General features: G+C 38.7%; 1 protein-coding gene across 1 annotated transcript in view; it reads left to right on the forward strand.

Annotated features, from left to right (window-relative positions):
* Positions 1-466: 466 nt before the first annotated feature.
* The window catches only part of CIITA (class II major histocompatibility complex transactivator), a 32,908-nt gene continuing 7,540 nt past the window's right edge, over positions 467-25,834 (forward strand). The window contains exons 1-14 of the mRNA XM_032197798.1: positions 467-767; positions 9,748-9,891; positions 12,185-12,313; positions 12,745-12,804; positions 14,147-14,230; positions 14,854-14,913; positions 17,317-17,466; positions 18,699-18,845; positions 18,984-19,040; positions 21,149-21,214; positions 21,674-23,381; positions 23,493-23,663; positions 23,763-23,834; positions 25,212-25,292. Coding sequence (XP_032053689.1) covers positions 467-767; positions 9,748-9,891; positions 12,185-12,313; positions 12,745-12,804; positions 14,147-14,230; positions 14,854-14,913; positions 17,317-17,466; positions 18,699-18,845; positions 18,984-19,040; positions 21,149-21,214; positions 21,674-23,381; positions 23,493-23,663; positions 23,763-23,834; positions 25,212-25,292 — 3,230 coding nt within the window. The remainder of the gene's footprint in view (positions 768-9,747; positions 9,892-12,184; positions 12,314-12,744; positions 12,805-14,146; positions 14,231-14,853; positions 14,914-17,316; positions 17,467-18,698; positions 18,846-18,983; positions 19,041-21,148; positions 21,215-21,673; positions 23,382-23,492; positions 23,664-23,762; positions 23,835-25,211; positions 25,293-25,834) is intronic.

A 25,834-nucleotide genomic window follows, 5' to 3' on the forward strand; every position in this document is an offset into this window, starting at 1 on the left:
TAAACCTACACCTCTTGCAGAGGATATGTTTTGTGCTGAAGCTTTTGGTACTGTTCTGATTTAGCAGTGACCTAGCTGGGTCCACTAGTGCATCTACATTCCAGCTCTGCTGGGAGAAAAAGATACAGCTGTAACAGTCGTTTTTTAATAGAAAAAATGTTTTTTAGTTATTTTTTTGAGTTGATCAGGTTGCTGATTTTGAAAATTCTTTTATGAATTGAATGCTTGGAAGATTTGTGATGTTTTGTCATTTCATGAAGAAGCTATTTGTTCTTGGAAATGTTATTTAAAGGCTTAATGAAATGAGGAAACACCTCTGCTACTGCAAGCCAAAGTCTCTGACCATTTTTTTTTTCACTTCATCTTTTTCATGCTGACTGAGTAGATTATTTATTTATTTTTTTACTTTTAATTGAAGCAGTTCAGGTTTTGCTCAGACCTCCTTCAAGCATCCTCAGCTGCAAGTATGAATCTTTTTAAGGAGATCCTGCCTAGAATAAGGAAGATTCTTTCAGGTGCTACAGCTTCTGATGACCATGCATTGCTTAACCTCATGCTGAAAGAACATGTGATATCCAAGGAGTACCATCAGGCCTTGCTCCATGAAAAAGACAGAGAGGACCTTGCAAGGAAGATTTCTCTGACATTTGTGGAGAAATGGGACATGTATTGGAACACTTTGATTCCCCACTCTTGTTTAAACCTCTGTGGCAGTAGACCTCAAAACATCATAGATAATGAGCCAACAGGAACCAAGCACATGTCTGGTAAATCAGCTTTTTCTTTTTTGCATTGTTAAAGATTTACTTTTGTTTATTGCATATTGAGATTGTATTGTGACATAGTGCAAAGTGCATCAGTGGAGAGCAGGTAAGGAAGAGAAAAGCAAAGAATGTAATTCAACAGCAGCTAAAGCAGATCCACCCATTTGGGGTAGCACCCATATATCCCTTTACATAGTCACGCCATAATAAGACTTATTCTTTGCCATCTTTTGCAGAACACAAAATGCAAAATAGATTAAGGAGACTATGCTAAGATCAATTTTTCTCAGCTGACATCCTAGCCATTGATAGTCTGAGCAGCATTTGTTCTTGATGATTTGTTCATCCTGACAACTGATGTGGGGAAATCCCTTATATTTGTCAAGCATGTACTGGGGGGAATGCACTCTGTTGCAAGTTCCAGGTGTCTATAAGCACAAAAATTACAATGTCTATAACAGACTTCTGCAAACTTAAGGACAGGAAGCCCTTAAAGACTTATGAAGCTGGGTTCAAGAAATCTGAGATTCTTAGTGGGCAGTAGGCGACATAAAAATTGAGACCTTATAATGTATGTAATTTACATACAACAAATTAATGTTGTATGTAATGAAGAACAGGAGTAGTTCTGGGACAATCCTAACATGGTCCATTTTATGTGAAACAACAGAACCCCAGCTTAAATCATTGTATTAAGATGTACTTTTATGAAACCAAGCAACTCAGAAAAGAGAATAAAAGAATACTTAATAGAATACCCAGATAATCCTGTAAATCTGATGGAAGGACTTCGGACGTCATTGTGGGTGCAAACTTTTTCCTCTCCTAAAATACAGCATTGGGCATTATTTCTCATGGTATTGCTGAAAGTACAAGAAGAAGTGCTAATGAAAAACTTAAGATAATTCATGAGAGGAAAAATACTTAACCAGAAGACCTTAGTGCTGTTCTTACAGTCAAATTAATGCCAACAAATTATATTTAAATGTAGAATATCATAGCTAGTGGCACTTAAACTGAGGGTATATAGAGTTTGTTTTCTGTTTTTAATTACATCCGTGATGTGTACATAAAGATAGCCACTCCTCATTTTTGTAATGGTAGGAACTGAAATCTCCATTCAAAGAGCTTGATGCTGTTGTGCCTGGCTCTGTGCCTCTCTCATAAAGCTTGAATTTGAGACACAACAGAGGGAAACCAGAGTGCATCAGAAGAAGCATTAGTCTTCCTCCATCACATGTTCAATCGTTGTCACTGTTCTCTAGATTTTGTAGTATGGAGATGAACTTAAAAAAAGTGGTTTCAAAGACAAATTTATCGCAAAGAGGCTCAAACTGTATTAGCCTTCCCCTGAAGCAAATTTTTTTTTAACTTTCCTTTTCCAATTTGTTCACTTTCAGACATGTTCAATGACCGTTTCACTCTGCAAAGTCAGCTAGGGTCAGGAACAGACTGATACCATCAGGTTTATCTACTACTACTTAGTAGTTTTGCAGATGTTTCTCTTACTTGAAAAGGATGTTTAAAATTTCTGGGTGAGAAAGCCCCAGCTGTCCTTCTCTTGCAAAGTGCATCATTGACATCAGTTTTGTGGTGCTTTCAATACCTATTGGTATATTCTGCTTGTTCCTTTTGCCGTAGGGCAGTGTTTCTTTGTTTTGAATCAGCAAAAACTGAAGCACAGAAGATGATGGTCATCTGAGGAGTTCAGCCAGTTAGTTCTTGGCTCTCATAGCCTCCTGTTTTCCAGTCTGCTTTACACTCTAAGACCATCATTATAGACTAGTCCACTAGATGAAACAGTATTCTGATTTGCTCCATCCATTCATTTCTGCTGTTTCTAATCAGCTGTGGTTGTTGTGCAAAAAGTGGACAACCACTGCTTACTGTAGTTTGTGTGAACTGGAGTCACAGTAAACAGCTGAACTCTTTTGTTCCCCAAACTGTCGTCCATGAAGTAAATCGCTTACCTCATGGGATTACAGACTCAGAAGCTGATAAAGAAATCTGGCTGCAGGGTTGGTAAAGGAGCTTATAACTTGTGGCGTTGTGCTGTGAACAGGGTTAACAATTATCTGTTGTCGGGGTATTCCATGCAAAATTTGTGTTATGATCAGCTGCTCCCAGGAAGGAAACATCACCTCTTGTGAGCATGTTTCCATGGAAGCTGGTGGAAGTGGAGCTCCTCTGCAAAGGGAGAAAGCTTAGGTCAACAGCCACTTTGTTGGTAGGACATGCTGCCTTGTGCAGAATCCAGTGTTACCAAGTGGCTGATCAAAATTTTACCTCACGAGTCTAGGAAGACATTGACTTCGTCAAATCCCACTTCCTTCCCTCTTCATACTTCGGAATTTTGTTATAAACTGTTGATGGTGGAATAATACTAGAAGAAATATTTGATCATTTGAGAATAGAATCATAAGTATTTTCTAATTTGTGTAGGTCTATGCATAGTAAAAACAACAACAACAAAATAGTAGGAAAACTGGGTTGCAGAGACACACAGAAGCAGCTGTAAGTATCATGGTAGGAACACTCATTAGGTAAGTTGGCTTTCAAAAGGAGGTGTCTTAAGCCAAATAGGCACTGCAAAGGTGTGACTCAGTCTGAGATTCATTAAATGAATAAATGTTGTCTGCCGCATGTTGATACCAGCAAACTCTGAACAGCATATGTAAGCCAGACAAGCTTTACATTTCACAGAATATTGTACGTCATTTTGGACCAATGGCAAAAAACACTTGCAGAAGAGAGCAAACCAATTCTGAGTTGGCAGAGCTTATGAATGTGTGAAAGGTACTTTCATTTTTGTTTGAGCACACGAAGCTGCAAGGTAAGAGTGTTTGCATGCTGCTTGCTTTATTCTTACTGATGGACTGTTTAACAGCGTGACTTTAGGACAGGTTTGAACCAGAATAAAACCACAAAGAGCATTCTGAAGGGCACTGAAAATTGTTACCATTGACACCCATCCAATTTCCATCCGAATAAATCATTCCGCTCCTATGGAGTAAGAAGCACAGGCTCTTCTTAACTGTGGCTAGCGACAGGTTACCCACGTTTATTCTACAGGGGCTGCCAGAAGCGAGCTTCTTCTTAGTTTTCCTCTTTGGAATTCCCCTTAAGCCTCTAGCATTTCTGCTGTGACTGGCCTGGCTCATTTCCTCCTTTCTGCTGTTACTTTCTGTGAGCCCTAAACAGTGACAGCAGTTCTCCTGTTTTTCTGGTGCTGAATCCGGAGTGAAGGAACAGGAACCGTCTGCTTTCCTAAGGTCAGTTTTTCCTCAATTCTTGAATGCTGTGCTTTTGTCATGGTAAATCTATCTTATAGATGCTGTGAGTATTGGTAACAGCGGTGTGTCAGTATCTGGTCCTGAAGTATTTGTGGGATGAAGTCTGCATTTGAGTGGGTGAAGTTTTGGAGACTTTTCATTTTGTTTGCGATTTTGTTTTGTGCCCAGCCCTGTTAATTGCTTGAAAGCTTGTTATAATTTCTTTCAGATTTTGAGAGGAATGCACTTGTTCTTTGTACAGATTTTGCTTGTATTGAAAGTGAAACCGTGGAGCATTAGTAAAATATGGCTTGTTTCCAGTCTTAGAGCTCTGGCAGGAAAATTTTCTGATTTAGGAGGGCTGAGGTTCTGTCTTGAAAAAAGTCTCTGAATGCAAAGGTAGTTGGTCTGACAAAAGAAGGCAAGGTGTCTACTGTACCACTTTATATCACCTCGCTGCTGAGGTGGGCAAGATGAGCACAGCTGTGACACCAGAGGCAATGCTGGCTTCAGAAGGCAGATTCTGCTCTTGAATATTTTCCCAGCTATGGCACCTGCAGGACAGCGCATGATCAGTCTGCCTGCTTTGGGCTATCTCCCAGGCAGGACTTTTGTTTTTTGTCTGGTTGGGTTTTGTTTTTAATTTGTATTGGTCACCATACAGCAAAGTTCATTGAAAGGCAGAAAATCCTTCTACTTAATATTTACACTTTTCTAACTTCTTTAAACTCACCTAAAGGAGACAAAGGGGAATAAGACAGGATATAGTGCTGTTTTTTTTTTTTTTTTTTTTTTTTTTTTTTTTTTCTGGCATCACCTGTATTCTTTCATTTCAGACTATAAAACCCATGGAAAGTAACAATACTGCATGGGCCAAGTACATTCTGTAGGTAAAAGTAGTGTCTTTTATTAAATCATGTCATACAACAGGAAAAGATGAACATGCTTTCAGACATAGCTTTTTCACAGATCTGAAACAGAAACCCAAACTCTCAAAGCTAAATATAGTTTGAGCACTGATATCCACAGTTTAAGATCAGACCTTCTCTGAAAGAAAAAGCTGTTGCTTGTGGAGCAGAGGAATTGCTGGCGATGGACATGGGGAGAGGAGAGACAGCTATTGTAGCATGGAGGGGACTTGTGCTGCTGATGACCTGCCCATATCCCAGAGAGCATCACCCCAAAACACCACGTGGAGCAAAACCCAGGAACCATGACCCTGCCTGCTGGTTTCTGTTGTGGGTTATGGACCACACAGGCACAGTAACCCTCAAGGGGTGCAGAGAAATAGAGCAGATCAGGAGAAAGTTGTTAAAAGAAAAAAAGAAAAAAGTCTTGAAAGTTGTGGCTGATGTTATTGAGCTTTTAGCTCTAAGTAACAGTGTTTCACTGAAATGTATATTTAGATAGTTCGATAGTGCTTATTTTTTCTGTCACCTTGCTTAACTCAGATTCATCCTAAGTGTAGCACATAATAACATTTTTAAAGTAATATTTGTGTGATTTTGTTTTAACCTCCTGTCTTTATGACAGTCCCACTCTCTCATCTTTCTGTAACCTAAGATTTGGAGTAGTAATGTTATGTCATCCTCCAGTTATGAAATGTGTGATTTACCTGGCACTACTACTGTCCTGCTAGGAATTACCCTCAGCTTCCTGAACTAGTATAAAAATTAAATTGCAGGGGGGTTTCCTCTGTTCCTGAAATTACTTTTTTATTATTATTATTTTTTCTTAATGTCTATACTCGTGGGAAGAATGCTTTCTTACCCGTTAGTTCAGCTGTCAACAGAGTTAGGGAAAGGAACCCCCCTAACAATCTCTTCAGAAGTATCTACCACCTTTTTGGAGAAAACTTGACATTATTGCCTTTGTATAAACCTTCTCCTTTCTCTTAATTACCATTTGGTTTTAGTTAGTAGCAGAATTCATTATTTGGTGTCAAATTATTGGGGCCAAATGATAAATCACAATCATTCCCTTTATCTTTTGAAATCTAAAATGCCCCATCTAACTCTCAAGATTTGTCTGTGTTTAAGTGAACACCTACTGCTTCTTCAACTGGATTCTTTGTCCTAGTGTGGCGATGCTCACTATTTCTTTTACTACTTTTCCAGCATTGTTAATTCTTATGGTTTTGCTTGTGCTCTGAAATAGCACTGAACAAAAACCACCAAGAGTCTTGCAAATGAATCATATTGTGCTGTATGAGCAGAATACAGCATTAACACAAGTGTATCCTGTGTAGAAACCCTTCTGTAACAGCTATGTGCTGAATCATTGTAGAGGTAATGCAAAGGGAACACGGGTCTGTTGCATATAATGATGGAGCTGGAGTGTATATATAGACTGCTGCGGGAAGGAGGTTTCACTTCAATATTTAAAGACACAAAAAATAGTTTTAACAAGGGTCCATGCAACAAAGGATTGAACTTTCTGAAAGGCCTGGAAATACATTGGGAAGTTCTTCCTGTCTAACTCCACCCAGTACTTCCACTTTGTGCACAGATGCTGACCGCAAATGAGAGCACTGGCATCCCAGGTGATGCAAGGTCTCTGTTGTTCCCCCAAGAGCTGACTGAGAGCAGCAGTCACAGCTCTAACACAGGGACTACGATGCTCAAACCTCAATTCACAGGGACTACAGTGACACTTTTTAGTCCTGTGATGTGAAAGTGTGCCATATACACATTTTGGCAGCATTGCATGGCACCCCAAAGGGACTGTATTATCAGTAAGCTAAATTAGAATTGTGTAGGAAACAACCAAGAAAGTGTCTGAAAGATAGAGAACATATTCCCCTGTGGTCTCAGACAGTGGGCTGCTGGATTCAGTAGGATGCAGTGAGAAAAAAAAGGGGAAGCAATGGGAAAGCAATTGCTGTTGTAAACATGCTTAGTAATGTCAGGTTTCGTTTTCTGTGCTTTAGTTCCAACCTGCAGCCAAACACTCCCTGTCCCTGGGGCACAATCCCGTTTGCCTCTGTCACTCCCGTTATGTAGAAATCTTTCCTAAACTCCTTTCTTTTTCCCTGCAGCCTTGGACAAAGTGCTACTAGTGGTCCCACCATCATTTTAACACAGCAGCACAGCTGCTAATAAGAATTTCTTGGTTCAGCTAAAGAAAAAAATTACAGCATCCAAAATCCAGTGTAGTCAATAGAAAGGCAGCTGTGTGTACATTTATGTCAAGCCCAATGCAATGAAGGAAAAAAAAAAAAAAAGGTAAACAGAAGCAAAAAAGAGAAATATTTAAGTTTTTCATTTTTAAAAGAGTAGCAGTCTTCATTCTTCCCTAGGTAGAAGGCTACCTTTTTCTCATTCCTGTGCTGCTGGGTTATAGTACCTCTTAGTTTTTAATTTTCACCTGTCTAGCTGGTGGAAATCTCTAGAATTCCTCTTGGCTGCTTCCTGACTCCTTGACCTTGTAATGCAAAATATTGTGCATTACTTATATATTTAATCACATGGAAATGGCATAGAAAGAAAGCTTTAAAATAACAAAAGCTCTTATGATTATGAGTTAAATAAAACTTTCAATTTCCATGAAGACTAAGAAGGTCTATGTAGTCTTTATCCATAGGACTTACCCTTTTCTTCAACTGCTGTAATCAAGCACTTTACTAATTGCTGAACTTGGAAGGAGTAATGAATTTGTTTGTCTTGCATTCCCTTTACAGCTTCACAGGATCACAGAATGGTTAAGGTTGGAGAGGATCTCTGGAGGTCATCTGCTCCAACCCTGCTACTCAGGCAGGGCCACCTGGAGCAGGTCACCCAGGACCATGTAACTTACGAGCTTCTGCTAATTAGTTCTCTGTCTCTAACCCCAAAATCACATTGAATCAGAGGTAATGCTTCAACAGCGTTATTCACAGTGTGGAAACCTGGTATTCTGAAAGGCCTGACTGTGTTTAGATCTTCTGTTAATTCAACACAGAACATGGCAATGTAAAATACAGCAGCAAATTGAAAATTTCCCACATTCCTGGTTCTCACAAAGGTTTGTCAACTTCTGCTTTCCGTTTATAGCAGGGCAGGCAATAACATCAAAATTTTGTGATGTTGGTAACATAACGAGGCCACACAACATGAAAAAGGGGAACTACCTTACTGTAGGTCACTCCTACAAGTGGGGCCTCACTATGTCCACTGCCCGTCCTAAGGTTTGGCTCTAGATTCTGATGTCTTCTCTGGCAGGATGCAGAGAGGTCAAATTCCAAGCTCTACAAAGGGACAACCCCACACAGGGCTGTGAGAGGAATTAGGATAAGTTCATAACAAAGCAGATGGTGGCAGTGTGACTAGGTCTGCCTGCTTCCTTTTGTCAGAGCTGCATTTATTTTTGCTGTTGCAGGTAGGCTTGATGGTCCAGCAGGTTGCTCCACATTTGCCACCTTGGCAAAGTAGATGTGTGCAACCAGGGACATCAGTGGCATTCTGCTAATGGCAGAATATTTGAGAGATGTATTATAAGTATCCTTCATTGCAAAACATGGTTGTTGATGCCAATCTGAAGCTTCGCATGGTTGCAGTTTGTGGCCATTTTAACAGAATACCGACTGGAAAATTTGCCCATTGTCCATTTCACATTGGCATCTGGGTATTATGGTGGAGTTAATGACTGGGATCATCAGCCCAGGTAGCATTCATATCAAGGATCTGTAAATACTGAAAAGCCAATATTTGTTTTGGAAATAGTTTGATAAAGATGATGAATAATCAACATGTACAGTTATTACACTACTTACGGAATATCCAGGAGTGTTTGAATTTATTCTGGTGCCTCCTGCAGTAATTGGAAGTAATAGAAGAAAATGAAGTGGAGGAAGAGAGAAACTTTATCAAAAAATATAGCTGCAGCAACCTAAGCAGTTCTTAGCCCATATAAACACTGGTGGCTGCAGCAGGGAGCATGTTAGAGCAGTGAGAATTGTCTGGGTTCTGTGTGGTACTCTGAAACACTATAGCAATTCTTAGCTCATGAGTAAGTACTCACATGAGTTCTGGAGATGTATGTAGTATGAATAATTTTTTGTCTGGTGCCAACAGATATTGGTAAGTTTGGAAAGAAAATGGATTTTAAAATAACTGTGGTAAATTCCACAGTTGCAGTGAATGCCCTGTTACCAGAAGTGAATTCTCAAGTTGACCATACACAATCAGCCATAAGGTCTAGGGAAGAATTCTATGAAGCAGCTGTTCAATCTTTTACTGTTCTTTGCTGTGCTGAGGAGATGTCTCCTAGTGCTACCTGCAGGTCTCAGGAACTGGGATATAGCATCCCAGACAGAAGCTGCTGGCCCTAAGAAGAAATTGTCATACCAGTACAGAATGGGATTCTTCTTTCATCATCTTCACAGCAGTCTTCTCATTCCCCCAGTACCTGCTGAGTCTGTGCTTGCACCACTTATATACTGATGAATTTACAGAAGTTATAATTTATTCCCAGGAGCTTTAGGCCCAGATGGTCAGACTGCAGTATCCCACTCCCCTGATTTGGGTAAAAAATTGAAAGGTCTCACTGCAAACTGGATTTTAAGTAATTCAGGGTTAAAACTCAACTCAGGGTTTTTTTATCAGTACCAGTTCCACAGCATTAAGATTTTAATGCCTTGTGGTCAACAGAAAGCCACAGCAGCAGACTTGTAATTCTGGTTGACAGAAGTGTTGACTTTTATCATAGCTAATTGTATTGTGATTTGATTTCAGACAGCAAGAGACAAATCATGGATTCAGCATTGGTGTGTGAAAATGGCTATCTTGATTTGCTGCACAGTGACATCGATCCAGTGCATCTGTTTACTCTCTTAGACCCTAAGCCATCTGGAAATGAAGAGGGTGACTTGTTTGCAGGTTAGTAATACACTAAAAAGCCCTTGAATAGTTTAGCTGTCATGCTGTAATTCATTGCCATCTCCTCTGGATTAAGTAGCCATCTAATGGCAGTTATCATGGTGGCTGGACTAAATGCAACAGACACTTGGTTTTACAATATGATAACTTTGTGACTATCTATATATAAAATAGGGACTCCTTCCATAAATTACCATGTATTTAAAGCCAAGCACAAGGTGCTGCACCCCAGTTGGGGCGATTTCAACCATCAGTACAGACTGGGGGATGAATGGATGGAGAGCTTCCCTGTGGAGAGATACTTGGGAGTATTGGTGGATTAAAAACTTCACTTGAGCTAGCAATGTGTACTTGCAGCCCAGAAAGTCAATCGAATCTTGGGCTGCATCAAAAAAGTGTGGCCAGAAGGTTGAGGGAGGGGATTCTCCACCTTTGCTCCACCCTTGTGAGATCCCACCTGGAGTACTGTGTTCAGATCTGGTGTCCCCAGCACAAGTAAAACACAGGACTGTTAGTGGGTCCAGAGGAGGGTGACAAAGATGATCTGAGGGCTATTTTTTAGCCTAGAGAAGAGAAGGCTCTGGGGAGACCTTATAGCAGCCTTCCAAAATATAAAGGGAGCCTACAAGAAAGATCGGTAGAGACTCTTTGCCGGTGTGTGTAGTTATGCAACAAGGGGAAACAGTTTTAAACTAGAAGAGAGTAGATATAGATTAGATATAATGAAGAAATTATATCTTCATATGAGGGTAGTGAGGCACTGGTAGTGAGGCACAGAGAAGCTGTGGATGCCCCATCCCTGGCAGTGTTCAAGGCCAGTGGGAGGTATCCCTGCCCATGGCAAGGGTTGGAACTGGGTGATCATAGAATCATACAATATTCCAATTGGAAGGGACCCACAAGGATCCTTTAGTCCAACTCATAGTTCCACAGAGGACGACCTAAAAGTTAAACCGTGATCTTTAAAGATCCCTTTCTATGATAATAGGAAGCCAAGCCAGCAAGCTAACTGCAAGCAAACTATTTCATTTCATTTCCAGCTGAGATCCTAAGGCACCAACACAATAGATGTGCATTAGCAGATGCTGTTTTACAGCTTTTGAGAGCACAAACCAATAATTTCTTTATTCTGTGACGGAGAAAGCAGAAAGACCAGGGTGGAAAGGTGGCAGTTCCTTACATACAAGTTGCTACAGCTAAGCAGGTTGGAAGGTTGGCTTTGGCTTTCAAATTCTGCTCCTGACCTGGTGTGGGCATTATGGAATGTTCTATTCTTCCTGAGTTTGTTGGCATAAAGGTATGAGAGTGTGTCTATGCTGCTGACTGTGTTGTGGAGCAATAGCTGAGCTTATTTGAAAAAATGAGCTGGACTATGGGTTGAGAGTGGCAATAAAAGAAGAACACAAGTTAGTGTATACCAGATATGAAGTCTATAGTTATGTGTCACATAGGCATAAAAAGTTACCAAATTAGAGTGATATCATTTCACATCCTTGTTGCTTTCCTGAGTGACCAGTGTCAGCAGGTGCATGTGCAAACCAATGCAAAACTGAGCACCAGAATCTGGAATCATCTACGTAATTAATTATTTTCCAGTTTGAGTTTTGCTCTCTCAACTTCTATTACTAACATCTCTGCAGGAGTTTTTCTGCACTGCCATGGCCTCACTTGCTCAGGGACTGAAAGTAGGTTGAAATAGGGATAAAGGACTAACTCTTACTACACCAAAGATGTTTCATTGATTTGAATACTTCTGAGCCTTCCCATTGTCTGAGAAGACATGGATAAATTAAGCAGTGTCAAGACATTGCCCAGGTTATGGAAAGTAGGACATCTCCATTGTTAAGGTGCTAATATAGTTCGACATGCTTTTTGTCTTGGCCAACTGGTATTTTCCCAGGCAATTTCTAGCTGCAGAGCTGTGGCTAGCATGGACCCAGAAATACCCTGAAGAGGGAATTTGAATGGTATCACCACATACTGAAGACTAAAGAGGTTTAATAGTATGGATGAGTCCAGGCCATGTCTATAGGCCATAGTGTCATGGAATGGGTTCTGAAACATTTTTATTTACTAGGAGAGGTGGATCCTCAGAGTTTAACAAAAGTGTTGATTTCTGGGTAACTAAGTTTACTGAGAGTTCAGTTCTGTTCTTAGGTAGCCAACATGTACCAAAAAGCCAAAGCTGTATGCTGAAGCACTAAATCTGCCTTTTCTGCATGTCCTGCTTTCTGTTATTTTTCTTTGGCTATGGTATCCATTGAACCCAATGCTAACTCCTTTCTCATTCTAGATTCTGAAATTGATGCCAGCAACTATGATCAGTTGAATAGTATGGATTTCCTGTGTACAGTGGAAAATGATGAAAATGGGGATGAGTTGTATCCCTCTTCCAATGCCAGAGAAGCTTATGCTAGAATAGGTATGAAAACTTTTTTTTTAAGTGCTTGGTGTCAACATGGTCATTATTTTCTACTTACTTGATATATCTATTTCTTACAAATTCTACTTTTGCTCTAAAGTGGTGGCATATATTCAAGTGTCCTCATGCATAGTAAGTTGTTACCACTACGTGGTACCTAAACCTGTGAGTTGTGAGGAAACATGCGCAACAGTTTGTGGTTGTCAGGGGAAAATCTCTCTATTAATGGATCCTTCTGCTTAACACTTCCTGTCTCCACTTCTTCTTTCTCATGTTCTTTGTTTCCTGAGCAACGATTTACAAGAAAAAATTATTTTAACTCTTTAATTTCACTTATACTGGAGAATTCTGTTAATGAAGTAAACCTACAATAGTTTTGCTGTGCAATTTACTATGATGTTACTGTGTTCCTTTTTTTCTTTTTTTGGTAGCTGAATTAGCAGAATATGTGCTCAAAGATCAGCAGGAGAAGCAAGTGGAAGATAGTTTTGGTAAGATTTATGTGAATAAAATTAATTTTCTCCATGACAGTGTTCTACCTAACATCTTACATTGTTCCTCATCTCCACAATCAGAATACCAGTAGGGTTTCTGTCACCTGGTATCCTCTTTCACCTCCCTCCTTCTTCCACCTGGGAATTGTGTCCTGAAAAACTCCAAGGATTTTCTGTATTTTGAAGGATTTTCTCAAAGAGAGCAGTTGTATCTCTGACCAAGTTGCAGGTCACCTCATCAAAGCAATAGCGTATTTACTGCTTGACTGCCTAGTGCTATATAGGCTCTCAAGCACCATCAGACTTATTCTGAGCAATTGACACATATTGACATGTATTCAAGAAGCCTGAGCCACCAAGAGGAAATATCATGCATACAAATGCAGTTCATGCACCCTTGTTTCTGTCCAGGATGCACAAAGTTGCCTGAGAAGGCGTGTCAGATTTTACTTCTCTCCCTGATCAAAGCAGTGATGGTATAACATACATGTAGTAAAGGATTTCTTCATATCAGTGCTTAACCAGGGATAATCACTTGGCTTGTTGTACAAAATCATTGTTTTGGCTGCGGTGCAGCTGTTTGCTATTTTAGAGTATATATTTAATGTGTGGCTGCTGGGAAATCTGTAGATCGAAAAAGATTCACACAATATCTGCACATCCTCTTTTACACTTGGGGAAAGTATTTTGGAATAACTTACTAAAGGTAATACCATAACTAGGACAACTAATTCTGGCTACAAGAAACCTATGCGGCTTTAAATGGTTTTTTCTGCTCCCTGTTGTGTTTAGAATTTGAGGGGTTGGTTACACCAAATGGCAATATTCATATTTATCTTAGAGGAAATGAGATACAGTATGAGTATTTATGTCTTTGCCTGTAGAAGACTGGTATAGATAACTTCACAGCTCTTACAACACAACATATATAAATGGTTCAGAACCTTTTACTCTACATCTAAAGGAACTAATCATTTTCATACACAAAATGAGCAAGTAACTTCAGTAATACTGAGATCACACAAAAAATATATCTGTGAATCAGCTGTGATGTTTAATCCTTTGCTTGTCATTAGAGCATTGAGAAGTACTTGTGTTTTAGTAGCCACTGAATTTGCCACAGTAGATTAATGTCACACAGTGAGAGAGTCTTTGGCCAGAGTTCTGAGGGCTTTCTAAATTGTATAGATTTGGATATGTTTTACTGCATGATTTTTGGTTTCCATCTTTTATTTGGAGCATGTTTGCTTTCTGCTGGTATCTTTCTTTTCCTTTTACCTCCTCCTGGAATATTTCTAGGAGAACAAAGGTTGACATTTGCAATATTTCACCTTTTTAGCAGGGAGCCTTATTTTGGATGAAATGACTGCTGAAAACACTGAGATATTTACTGATGTAAAGATGCAGAAATGTCACAAAAGAAGTAAGTAAAAAATGGTGAGAGCTTGAAAGTCTGTAGTGTTTGGATTCCAAATATGCATTAGGGTACTTTGATTTTAAAAGCAGCCTCAGTATATTCCTCCTATAGTTCTTCACTGACATAAACAGATGTGCTTCCTCTGACTTTGTTTACCCTCTATGGGCTGGAAGTAAAATCTCACCCCAGCACATTCGTCATAATTTGCAGAATCTGTTGTCCTCTAACATAACATTAAGTGTGTTATATTTCTTCCCCCTTTTTTTTGTCATCCATGTGAAAATTTTAATTTTGTTTTCAGTATATCTGTAGCTTATCAAGCATTAGTTGAACTTTAGTTGAACTATTCCCTTTTTAACAGCAAGAACTGCAAAAATGTTTGATTAGTGGCAAAAAAAAAAAATAATAATCTGAAGCCCAATTCAAACTTCAGTATTGTAAAATAATATGAGACTATTCACATTCATGTTTAATATATTGGACTCATGCAGTTCTGAAATAGCTGAATTGAAACTGCTAGCATCTCCTTCTACTTTAAAAAGTTAAAATTAGTTTCCACAATGGACACTTAAAAATGACAAACTGGATTCCATTTCTGTCACTTAATATCACCTTTTTTTTTCTTTCAGCATTTTTAGGCTCCATAGAGAGTTGTGCTGATGTTTCAGAACCCAAATACAAGAAAATTGGTAAGATATTGGCTGAACAGTAAAAGGTTATTGAACATATGTTGTCTTTTGTTCCATAGTGCCTTCCTCTGTTAAATGTTGTGGCTCTACCTTCTAGAGAAAGTCTGTTCTTGTAGATTTGATGATATAACACAGAGGTGTGTTTTCATGTTTCAGTGCTTCCAGTAGGGTAGAAATAACTGTAGAATCATATACCTCTTATTATACACCTCAGTCTAATTTATGATGCAAGAAATCAATGATCTCTTATCAGTAGGTATTAAGATGTTCATTTTAGGACTGATTACAGTCCTGTGGTCTGGAGACAGAAGGATCCTTATGCCTCAAAAGCACAGATTTCTGTTGGGCAATAGAAAAATTATGTCCTTTGCATCAACAGAGACACAGCTGAACTCCTCTAAACTCATCTGAGGGCAGAAAGCAGACCAATGGCAATCTTCATAGCTTATCGTGTACACTTTTTGTTTATTATGGGTTATGTGACAACAAAAGAGAATCAAAATTTTGTTTGGCAGGAAATGCCAAACTATGGCTTAAGTGTGACACCTTCCAAACATACAGTGAAATATCCTAGTAAAAATAACAGTGAAGAAACTGCTTCTTGGACCAGTCCATATTCTACAGTCCTTTACACCAAAGTAAGAATTTGGAGAAAGGGTAATTTCTAGGTGTTGCACGCTCTCAGAGCATCCACAAGGCAGTAACTGCAGCCAGCACACAAGCTGTAACTTGTTCCCCAGAGTAAATGAGTGTTCAAGTTCTTAACCCAGCTATAGGCTAAATGAGCATCTCAGATACAGCTAATGCAGCAAAATACTCTTTCAAAAAATGTGAAAGCAATTACCTCTGAATGAAGATATACCGTGTTTTGAAGTGCTATATGCATCCTTGTGTGTTTCTGAGGCTTCCTGAGAGAAGCTCTGATTGCACCAAACTCCATAGCCTTTTATGTATTGGGACAGGTAGCCAAAAGTACCTTGCCACCTAGAGAGCCATCCAGATGGAGCTTGGATCCTGGGACTGCACCTCAGCACACCTGAGGCCTGCAGTTTCTAAGTACTGGTTTAGTCTGAATAAAAGTCACAGCCAGGGCACATACAGCCAGGCAACTGTGACCCGAACTGATTTTCCAGTGTTCATGTGGATTTCTGGCAAGAGATTGAGCAGAATCAGCTGGATGGATTTGGAAAGGTAAACAGACTTCCTCATGAACTGGTCCTTGCTGGTTTTAGGTTATTCAAATGCAGTTAAATTTCTAGGCAATTAGTAGGTATTAAAGGCAGATTATCGCCTATCTGTTTAAATTCCTTTACAAATTTGGCACTTTTTAAAGCTTACGTTTATGCCATGCTAACAAAGAGAGTTTTGATAGGGAAATGGCACATCGGTTCCTGATTAAAATAAATAAAGTGAATGTAAAACACCTCACCAAAAGGGCTTGCATTCTAGTCTGTGGTGTACAGAATCATGGCAGAGCTAACATACTTTGTAAAGCTTCACCTACCCTTTTTCAGAAAGTGCTGAGAATACTGTCACTCTCTTCACTTTAACTGACCCAACAAAGGTGCTGGTGGAAGGACTAAATATAGATTGACAGTGTAAGTACTGAGGCCAAAAAAAAAAAAAAAAAAAAAAAGCTTATTGACAGAAATTTGAGCTACACAACAAAATCAGAAATTATCTTCCCTATTACAAAATGAGTGTCACTGTATGATCTTAAAAAAGGCAAACAGACTACCTCTTCAAAAAATAATGTCTCTACAGTGAAGAGGATAATGTGGACTAAAGTTCAGTAATAAACCCAAAATATTTCAAAGGAGTTGAACGAAATTAAACTTCAGATTGGCCTAATCTTTTGTGGCTAGGTGGAGCTATAACAGTACTTGATCTTTTAAATCTTAGTAACACAGTGGTTCTCAGATAGGAAATTATGTGGGAATTTTATGTGCTTATTTACACACAAACCAAAAAGCACCTTTAAAAGCTTGTTTATATATAGACCACAGTAAAAAAATAGATTTCTATAATAACACATCAGTTTCTGATAGACAACGTAAAAACGTCCTACCCAAACTACAGGTTTGTATCTCTTGACTAACCATTAGACCACAGGAAGTGATTAAATATAAACTTGATTGTTGCTGCTAGACAGGCAGCAACACAACCAGCTCTGAGAATAAGGGTGTGGCAACACCAGGGAAACCAGCAGACCAGTTTAAAGCAAAGTATATCTCAATTAATATATAAGAAACTTTCACTAAGCAAATGAAATCACGTACTACATGTAAGCCTCCCTTCCCATTTGACCGCTTCTTGAAAGACCTCTCCTCTGGCCCACTTAGTTGCTAGCCATAAAATAACTTTCTCCATTTCTTTTTGTCTCCTGTTTTCTTTTTTTCCAAGTGGATGCCCCTGCAGTGTCTACAAGGAATGGCAGTTTCTTGGCTATGCCTCTCAGCAGCCATCCAGCTAGCTCCACCTCGCTAACTCACCAGCACATGTCCTTTTCTGTTCCCGCTATCAATGCACTGGGAAGAAGTTTTGTAATTCCTGGTATGTACAGGACAGCTATGCCTGTGCACTCTTGTACAGGGTGATTTTTTTTACCTTGTAAGTCCAGTTGTTGACCATGAACAATGGTGGAGAAAAACCAAATATGGCAGCCATTTCAATGTAGCACTTAAAACTGCTCCCACTAAGACAATGAAAGTATTCAAGGAAAATTTGAAGTGCATTGCCATAATGAAATAGAATGAATCTTCCGTTTAATTGTTGAAATACTGTTTGATTAAAAAACAGAACAGAGTTATTTAATGTACACTAATCTAAATAATTATCTATTGGTCTTAAGAATATGAAATCACAAATTTTTCATTAATAAACTTGTTTTTAATTTCAATTTCTTTCTCATTCAGGTGTTTGTAAAGGGCTGCTAGGTAATTATATTTGAAGTGATATATATACTATTAGTGTATTAGCAATAGTAGAGCAAAATCTAGTGTGGAATTTTGTTCACAAAAAGCAAGTACTAATCCAAGTGATGGGCTGTATAGTCACCTTGTTTTGATCATGTTGTGTAGCAGAGGGTGTGCAGGGTATACTGGAAAGTGCTCATGACAAAGACTCACAGTCCAATAGTCTTTGCTGTTAAATCTGTGCTGGAAAAGAATCAAAAACAATTGCATAAGTTTGAAGTCTTGGAGTATCTGAAGCTAGTTGAGGCAGCACAAAGTATCATAAGAAATTGTGTCACACCCACAGAAACTCGGGGCTATGGGTGATTGAGTTGCAAGCACTCCATCAACAAAAAATTCCCTGGTGCAAGTTCAGAGGGAGGACGCTTGCTAGCTGCTTGTACATTTGTGTTGTACAATTCTGTGAGAAAGACAGTGCAAAGAATGGTAAAAATTAATTCAGATATGTAGTGGATACATACATTTTCTACACGTTTTCTCTTCTGGAGGATCTGTGGTCCATACATTTACAGACTTTGCCCTGTGTACTGTGCCTTATATTAATAGACTTTGTTTTTTGACTGTCAAGACACAATGGTCACTAAAAGGTGGGTAATCCTTTATATTTCCCATTCATCATCCTTTTAATGGTTTGTTTAATGGATTCTGTGGCTCTCAAGTGATTCTATGAACTCATAAACTCTCAGCTGGTAGTATTTGCCTAGAACATACAAAGAAAGATAAGTAGCTTTGAGAAAACCTTTTCTGTTTTTAGAAACTTTTGGAAACAAGGAGCCTTTAAAAACAGGACAGTAATGATTCTGCTGTCAGTTTCAGGATCTTCAGCACCTTTGATTCCAGAGTGTCTACCCTTTGGCATGAAAGACAAACAAGAGAATGTAGACTTTGCAGATCTTGCTCAGCAGAAAAATAATTTTTTAATAGGAAATGGCACATCAAGTATTATAGCATATCCAGGTAAGTACAATAATCTATTATCCACATAAGTAGACAGAAAGTACTGGAAAGTCACTGCTGCCGGCAAGGTGCTAAGCTCTCTCATTTTGGTCACTGGTAGCTGTGATACACTCAAAACTATCATTTGTTTCTCGCTAGCACTGACTACCTCCACTGAAACAATGTTTTCCCCGAGTTTTCGAGTTAATGTATGTGGTAAGTGTGAAATTATTTTTTATATGTACAGTACTTTGTATTGGAAGAGGGAACACATTCCTTCTACTCAAAGACAGTTCAAACCCTGCAGGCTTTACTCATGTTGACCTTATTCAGGAGAAGAAAAAATAGAGACATTTCTTCCTTTGTATTGATCACAGACTGCTTAGTCTAATAGGCAAAAAATGAGGCAGATAAGGGGTTTTAGAGCTACTGGGTCAGTTATATATTAGTAGCCAATTCAGTTTGCTACAAAGACCAGTCTTACCTGGTTAAAACTATTACAAAAGCCCAGTATGTATGAGCACAATCAAAACTGCAAGTTGTGCTGGTACTCACTTGTCCTGGGCATCTTAAATGCTCTGTGCTGGAAGCCAGGCTGCGGTCAGCTCTTATGGAAGCCCTGAAACCAAACTGATGTCTTTGACTAAATGATGCAGACGCCTAATACAGAAAGACTTATAAATAAATGCATATATATCAGAGTCTTGGTCAGGCTGTAACAGTCACACTCGTAGCAGACTTTTCCCTTGCACTTCCAACTCTCAGCTTTTAGACCTGGGAGTTCGATTTCAGTGGTTACTCAGTTTCTTATCTCTGTGTATCCTGGTGATTACAGCTACTTGCAGCTTAGTACAAGTGTTTCGTTGCCCTCTGGTGGCTAGCACAGCTCATAAGAGCAAAATTTTAAAGTGGGGATTAATAGTCAAATAACCCTAGATGTGGGGAAATACTCGTAAAAGTTGGATGCTGCTTTGGGGAATCCACAATAATAGTAATTTCTGATTGATTTACAGCAGCACAATGTATGTGACTATGTCACAAACCTCAGAACTCCTAATGCAGGAACAAAAAAAAAAAAGCATATAAGATCCCAAACCATTACTAACCATTACTTTTTTTTTTTTCTTTTTTAATGTCATTAACACCTGATTGGTTTGACCAATGCTGCTTCCTATCTAAATATCTCATTACAGCTTTTCTTGGTTTTCTATTCTGTTATTTTTATTAAATGAAATAACTAGTAAAATCAAAATCAGGCATATCCTTCTTTATTTAATATCTTCAGTGGATATTTCTTCTACCAGGAGAGAACTCTTATATCAAATGTATTGTCTTACTGGAAGAAGGACTTACTTATCAGAAGTCTGTGGGTGCTTCCTTGGTAGAAGCCCCTCTGAACTCTAACCATTACCCCTGTTGCTGCTGTGCATAATAGGAATTAATTTCCAGATCAAAAGATTAAGCTTTGTACTGTTTATTGCCACATTCTACATCAGAATGAACCAATTATTATGACAATAAATACAGTTGTGCAAATCTAGGGAAATGTACCTGTTTCTTTCACATTTCTCTTGAATGTGTTTACCACAAAACTATTGGTGAGTTTAGGTTTGTTAGTCTCTGTCCTGCCACTTAAAGCCTTTGCTACCAAACATTTTGACAGAACTGACGCTTTGTCATTAATCATATATTTGTAGAAAATACGCTTTCTGATAAAATTTCCAGTTTTCTTTGTGTATGGCAGACACTGCTCATCTGATTAAGTGTGAAGGGTCTGCAGTAGTTTGAAAACAGTTTGAAAAAAAAAAAAAGAAAAAAGAAAATTGGACAGGTGACAGTACTTTGTCAGAAGAGTAATAGGTAAACTCTGTTACCAATAGTCAAGTTTTTACATGTCACTATGTCACTTATCTGTGACTTTCATACTTAATACCTGCTCATGAGGAATAGAATAACAAAAGGAAGCTCTTACTTTTGATGACATAAAGAAGTCTTATGTGTGAATATGAATTTATGCACACTGACATTTGAAGACAACAGTGGATGTCAGCTTGTTATCATTTTGTCTTCTTCACACCATTGTGAAGGTGTCATCTTGTTTAGTGTCATAAGGTCTGCAAGAGTTCATGTCAGCTGAAATGTACACTTTGGAGCTTTTTTTTACCTTTCTCATGTTAAAAATAACAATTATCTCTCTCTGGACGGTACATGGTTTATATTGTAATGAACTTGAAAATTTGGAACTAGTCTACTGTTATAACTAGTAAATCTGAATCAGTGACCATTAAGGTGTCTTTCTCAACTGTATTGTTATGTTTCTCCAGGCTTAGAAATATTCAAAGAAGTCCAAGTTCCTCTAATTCCTTCTGAAGAACTTTTCAAAAGACCAAGTGAGTTTAGATCCCTCAAACTTGAAACTTCCACATTTTTTGACAAATGTTGCTCTTTTCTTGTCTATAGAAAAATAAACTTGTTATCGGAATTGTCATTCACAACAATTTGTGAAGGTGTTCCAAGTTGTTGAGCGCAGTTCCTGTTTTTAAGATCTTTGACTTGTACATTTTTAGACATCTAGTTGTACGTCCTACTTAGAAGGTTAATGTACTCAGCTATTGCATAGATACCTCCAGAGTGATTCAGATCTTAGGTGTAAAGGTGTCTCTGTTTTCTGCACTGCCAATTGAAGTACCTGGAGTTACATGGGATAAATCCAGACCTAAATGCTCAATGGGAGAATGGGAGCTGATGTATTTCAACCATATTACAATTATGTAATTAAACCACTCTGAAACAATGTTGCAGTTTTTGGACTGTCTTCTTCAGTTTGCATGTTTGTGTTATTTCTCCAGGGTCAGTGGAAGTTTTCTGTAGAGCGCTTAAGGATTACTTCGGAGACATATGCAAATATGTGGCCATGGAGCGTGAAGTGACTCTTGATCACTTGTTTATTGATGGTACACTTGTGCAAAACCAAATTGAAACCAAGACTGGAAAGCACAGTGTAAAAGCAATGGAAAAGGAGCTGGTAACTTACAATCTACAATGGAAGGAAAAGGCATCACTTGAAAGAAGCCAAATATTTCAAATCCCAGGAGGTAAAGATTTAGAGACTAAAGTGATTGTGGTGCTGGGAAAAGCAGGAATGGGCAAAAGCATTCTTGTACAGAAGATCTGTCAGGACTGGTCCAATGGAGAGTTTCCTCAGTTTGAATTTCTCTTTTGGTTTGACTGCAAACAAATAAGCTTGCCTGAGAAGTGTTACAGCTTGAAGGATCTGTTTCTTTATTTTTTTGTAAAACCTCAAGAGGGAAGCAACGAGATCTTTGAGTACATATTGCAAAATCCTGCTAAAGTCCTTCTGGTTTTTGATGGTTTTGAAGGGTTGCATGACCATGAGAATTTTCCTCGTTGCTCAGACAGACAGCCTGACAAAGGCTTGTACAGTATAAAGGAGCTGCTTTCAGGACTTATCCAAAAAAAAATACTCAGTGGCTGTACTTTATTACTTACAGGAAGACCAAAAGACAAGGTGAACCAGTATGTGTCCAAAGTGGATAAGACTATTGAAATAGTAGGATTCTCTCCTCAGCAGAGAGAATTGTACATAACCAAATACTTTGAAGGATTACCCTACTGTGATAATGCACTGAAATTAATCAAAGAGAGTGAGTACCTCTTCAGTCATTGTTACAGCCCTGTTATATGTAGATTTGTTTGTTTTCTCTGTGAGACAGTACTTGAAATGGGAGACAAAGGCCTTCCTTCAACTCTTACTACACTTTTCCTGAAATTTGTTCAGCAAAAGATAATACCTATGCAAACAGATGTTACAGCTGTGCAAAATCAAAAGTGCCTTGCTACACTAGCCCGTATAGCCTGGTATCTTGGAGAAAAGCACCAAAGTACCATGAGAAGTGATATTCTTCCTTCTAAGGAACTTAAAGAATTTGCTCTGAAATATGGATTTTTCCTGCCATTTGCATTCCCCAAACATTCAGATACTGAGGAGGAGGAACTTGGGACCACATTCTCCGATTTTGTCATTCAGAATTTCTTGGGTGCGCTTCACCTTTTATTAGCAGAAGATGTGAAGGATAAAAGTCTAACAAAGTACCTGTCTTTTCCATCCAAGAAGAAAAAGCCTTATAACTGGTTAGACTTAGTGCCTCGATTTTTGGCTGGATTGTTGTTCCTCCAGGATGACGCCTACTTCTGCTCCCTTTCTAATAAGGAAATAAAACAATCCACCAAGAAGCAGAAAACACTCCTGAAATATGTCAGAAGGTTGCAGATAAATGACCTCTGTCCAGAGAGATTACTCGAGCTTTTACACTGCATATATGAAACACAATACAATTATCTGTTGCAGCATGTGACCTTAAGGCTCAAGACAGACCTGTCTTTTCATGGCATTTTTATTACACCACCAGATGTTCATGTACTCTACTCTACTTTAAAAAGGTCAAGAAAAGAGTTTTCCTTGGATTTGCAAAACAGCAACATTGACATGCAGGGGCTAAAAGACTTGGTTGGCCTGAAGAATGTGGCATCATTCAGGTTGGTCATTCTTTGTAAATACAAGTGTCATTCGTAGGGCTGCAGGTAGATGACACTTTCCTGCAACAACCACAGTTATATCTGTTGACTTTGTGTTTTATCACTTCACAGGGCCTCCCTTGGTGATACAATCAGGCTATGGAAATACTTAGAACAGACAAAAGACTATGAAATGCTGAAACTGTCAACAGAAAAATTTGTTCTCGATCCCTTTAAGGCAAAGACAATGAAGGATGTCAGTGACCTTTCAGACCTTGTAGAAATGCAGGAGATAATCAGTTGGTAGGCTCATTTATGATATTTCCTCTGAACTTATTTTTAATGCACTGTTTTGGTTGCTAAAATTTTTCTCATGTTCATGTTCTACTGTGATTTATTTAGCATGCAAGATGCCTCTGGTTGCAGCAGCTATGAAATTACTGCTATAAAGAACCTGAGAAAAATAGAATTTGCGTAAGTGAAATGCTTCTCTGTTGATTGACATTTGATTACTTTTAAGACTGAGTTATGGATATTGGCTACAGTGTGTAGTTAGTTTATGGTAAAGAATCAAGTAAACCCCACTTATTTAGATTTTGTTTGTCTCAACTAGATTGATTAATTTATGGGCAAAACTCAAAATATGCCATTTCTGGATCCTGCAGTGGTACGGATCAACATGGTTCTATCAGTTTTCTTTGATTTTACTGAAATTTACCTCCATATTATCGGATGCAGATCTTATTCCAGTATGCAAAATTTCTTGATTGTGCTATACCTGTGAAATACTTTTTCCCCAGAAATGCTCAACTGTTCTATATGAGTCTTCTGGCATTAGTTTTCTGCCCAATCAGAGCTTAGGCCATGAGAGGAAAAGGTCAGAGAACACCTTCCAAATAAAATCTTCAGCACCTTTTCCTGGAAGAAGACTGACTTGGAAACGCTGGCTTGAAAAATGGGGTGTATTAATACCTACTTTTTTCATAAACTGCATGCAGCCCCAAATGTAGATCTTTCTACATTCTGCTGCCTAAAAGTATCCTTCCGTAGAGTGTGGAGTAATTTGGGCAGAAATTGCACCAGAGCAATGGAGAACTCTCACCAGGTCTTCATCTATTTCTTGCTCTTTTCTTCTGACCTAGTCTAGAACTATTGTGCTTGGCTTCACTTCTGATTTTATGCTGTTTTCTCTTCTCAGTTTCTCTCCTACTTTTCTTTTAATTTATAATTTTGGTTAAAATTCCGGTCCTTTTAATTAGGCTGAACATGTTCTGATACCAAGGAAACTCCAAATGAGATTAGTATCTGAAGGACCAATATGATGAACAAATACTTGGAGCTGGAACACTGAAGTTCAGTTTATGCTTTGAGCTGCAGTAGAATGTTAACATTAAGTTAGTCTGAATTGCCAATAGTTTGAAAAAATTGTGAATATTTTTTCATCTCTGTTATCAAGATTATAATACTTAAAATGAAAGACCTGAAGGAAAACAAAACCAAACAAACAAAACAAACAAACAAAACAAACAAACAAACAAAAGAACAGAAATACAGGAATCTAAAACAAACAAGAGGAGTCTTGCACTTGCTATTCTGCATGTGCCACTTCTGTGCAGACCACATCTGTGCAAACAGCTCTGTTCTGTTTGACCTCAGCCTTGCTTGATCCTCATCTGGAGGCTTCAGAGCAGAAGTCCTCCCTGCAGACTGTAGGGAATGGATGCTTCTGAGGAATGTCAACTAGCTTGAATCTGAAGCTGTAGAGGAAGGACTTTACAGATTTATACCTTTTGCTGTTTCTGAGCATGAAACAACTGCTGCACGTCTATATATTTGTTTATTTTCTTCCAGTCTAGGTCCAGCATATGGCCTTCAGGGATTTCTAAAACTTGTGGAAATTCTGCCGTCATTTCCATCACTTCAGCATTTAGAGTGAGTAATGCTAAAGATTAACCTTGCTAATGCTGCTCCTCAGCAGCCCGTAATGGTGGAGGAGCTGATGTACCCAAGAAACACTGTATTTCCAACAGGCTATTTGTTTCAATGAACAAACTGAACAACAAAAACATTCAATGAATATAACTGCAGAATATGAACTATGGCCCTTCAGCTCTGTTAAGATGCTCGATAGTGGTCCATTTGACAGACCTTTGGTCACCTTCTTGTGTGTTACTCAGTGATTAATATCTTGTGAGAAAGATTTCATGCAGTGCCCCATGGGGTGCCCATGGATTTCTGATTTCTTCATACAAGTTCCATAATGGGCTCCAGCCTCAGACTCCCATGTAGTGAGGTCTCTGAGGGACTCACTCTCATGTCTGCATCAGGAGAGAACAGGTTTCCTACTGAACCAGCAGTAGTGTTGCATTTTGGGGTAAGCTTCACTATGTGTGCCTGTGCTGTGCACCCTCTGGTGTCAACCAGCATCTTCAACTTCTGGTAGCACTTGTATGAGACTGGGCTTTTGTGGGTTT

The sequence above is a fragment of the Aythya fuligula genome, chromosome 15 (assembly GCF_009819795.1).
Source record: "Aythya fuligula isolate bAytFul2 chromosome 15, bAytFul2.pri, whole genome shotgun sequence".
NCBI classification, from domain to species: domain Eukaryota; kingdom Metazoa; phylum Chordata; class Aves; order Anseriformes; family Anatidae; genus Aythya; species Aythya fuligula.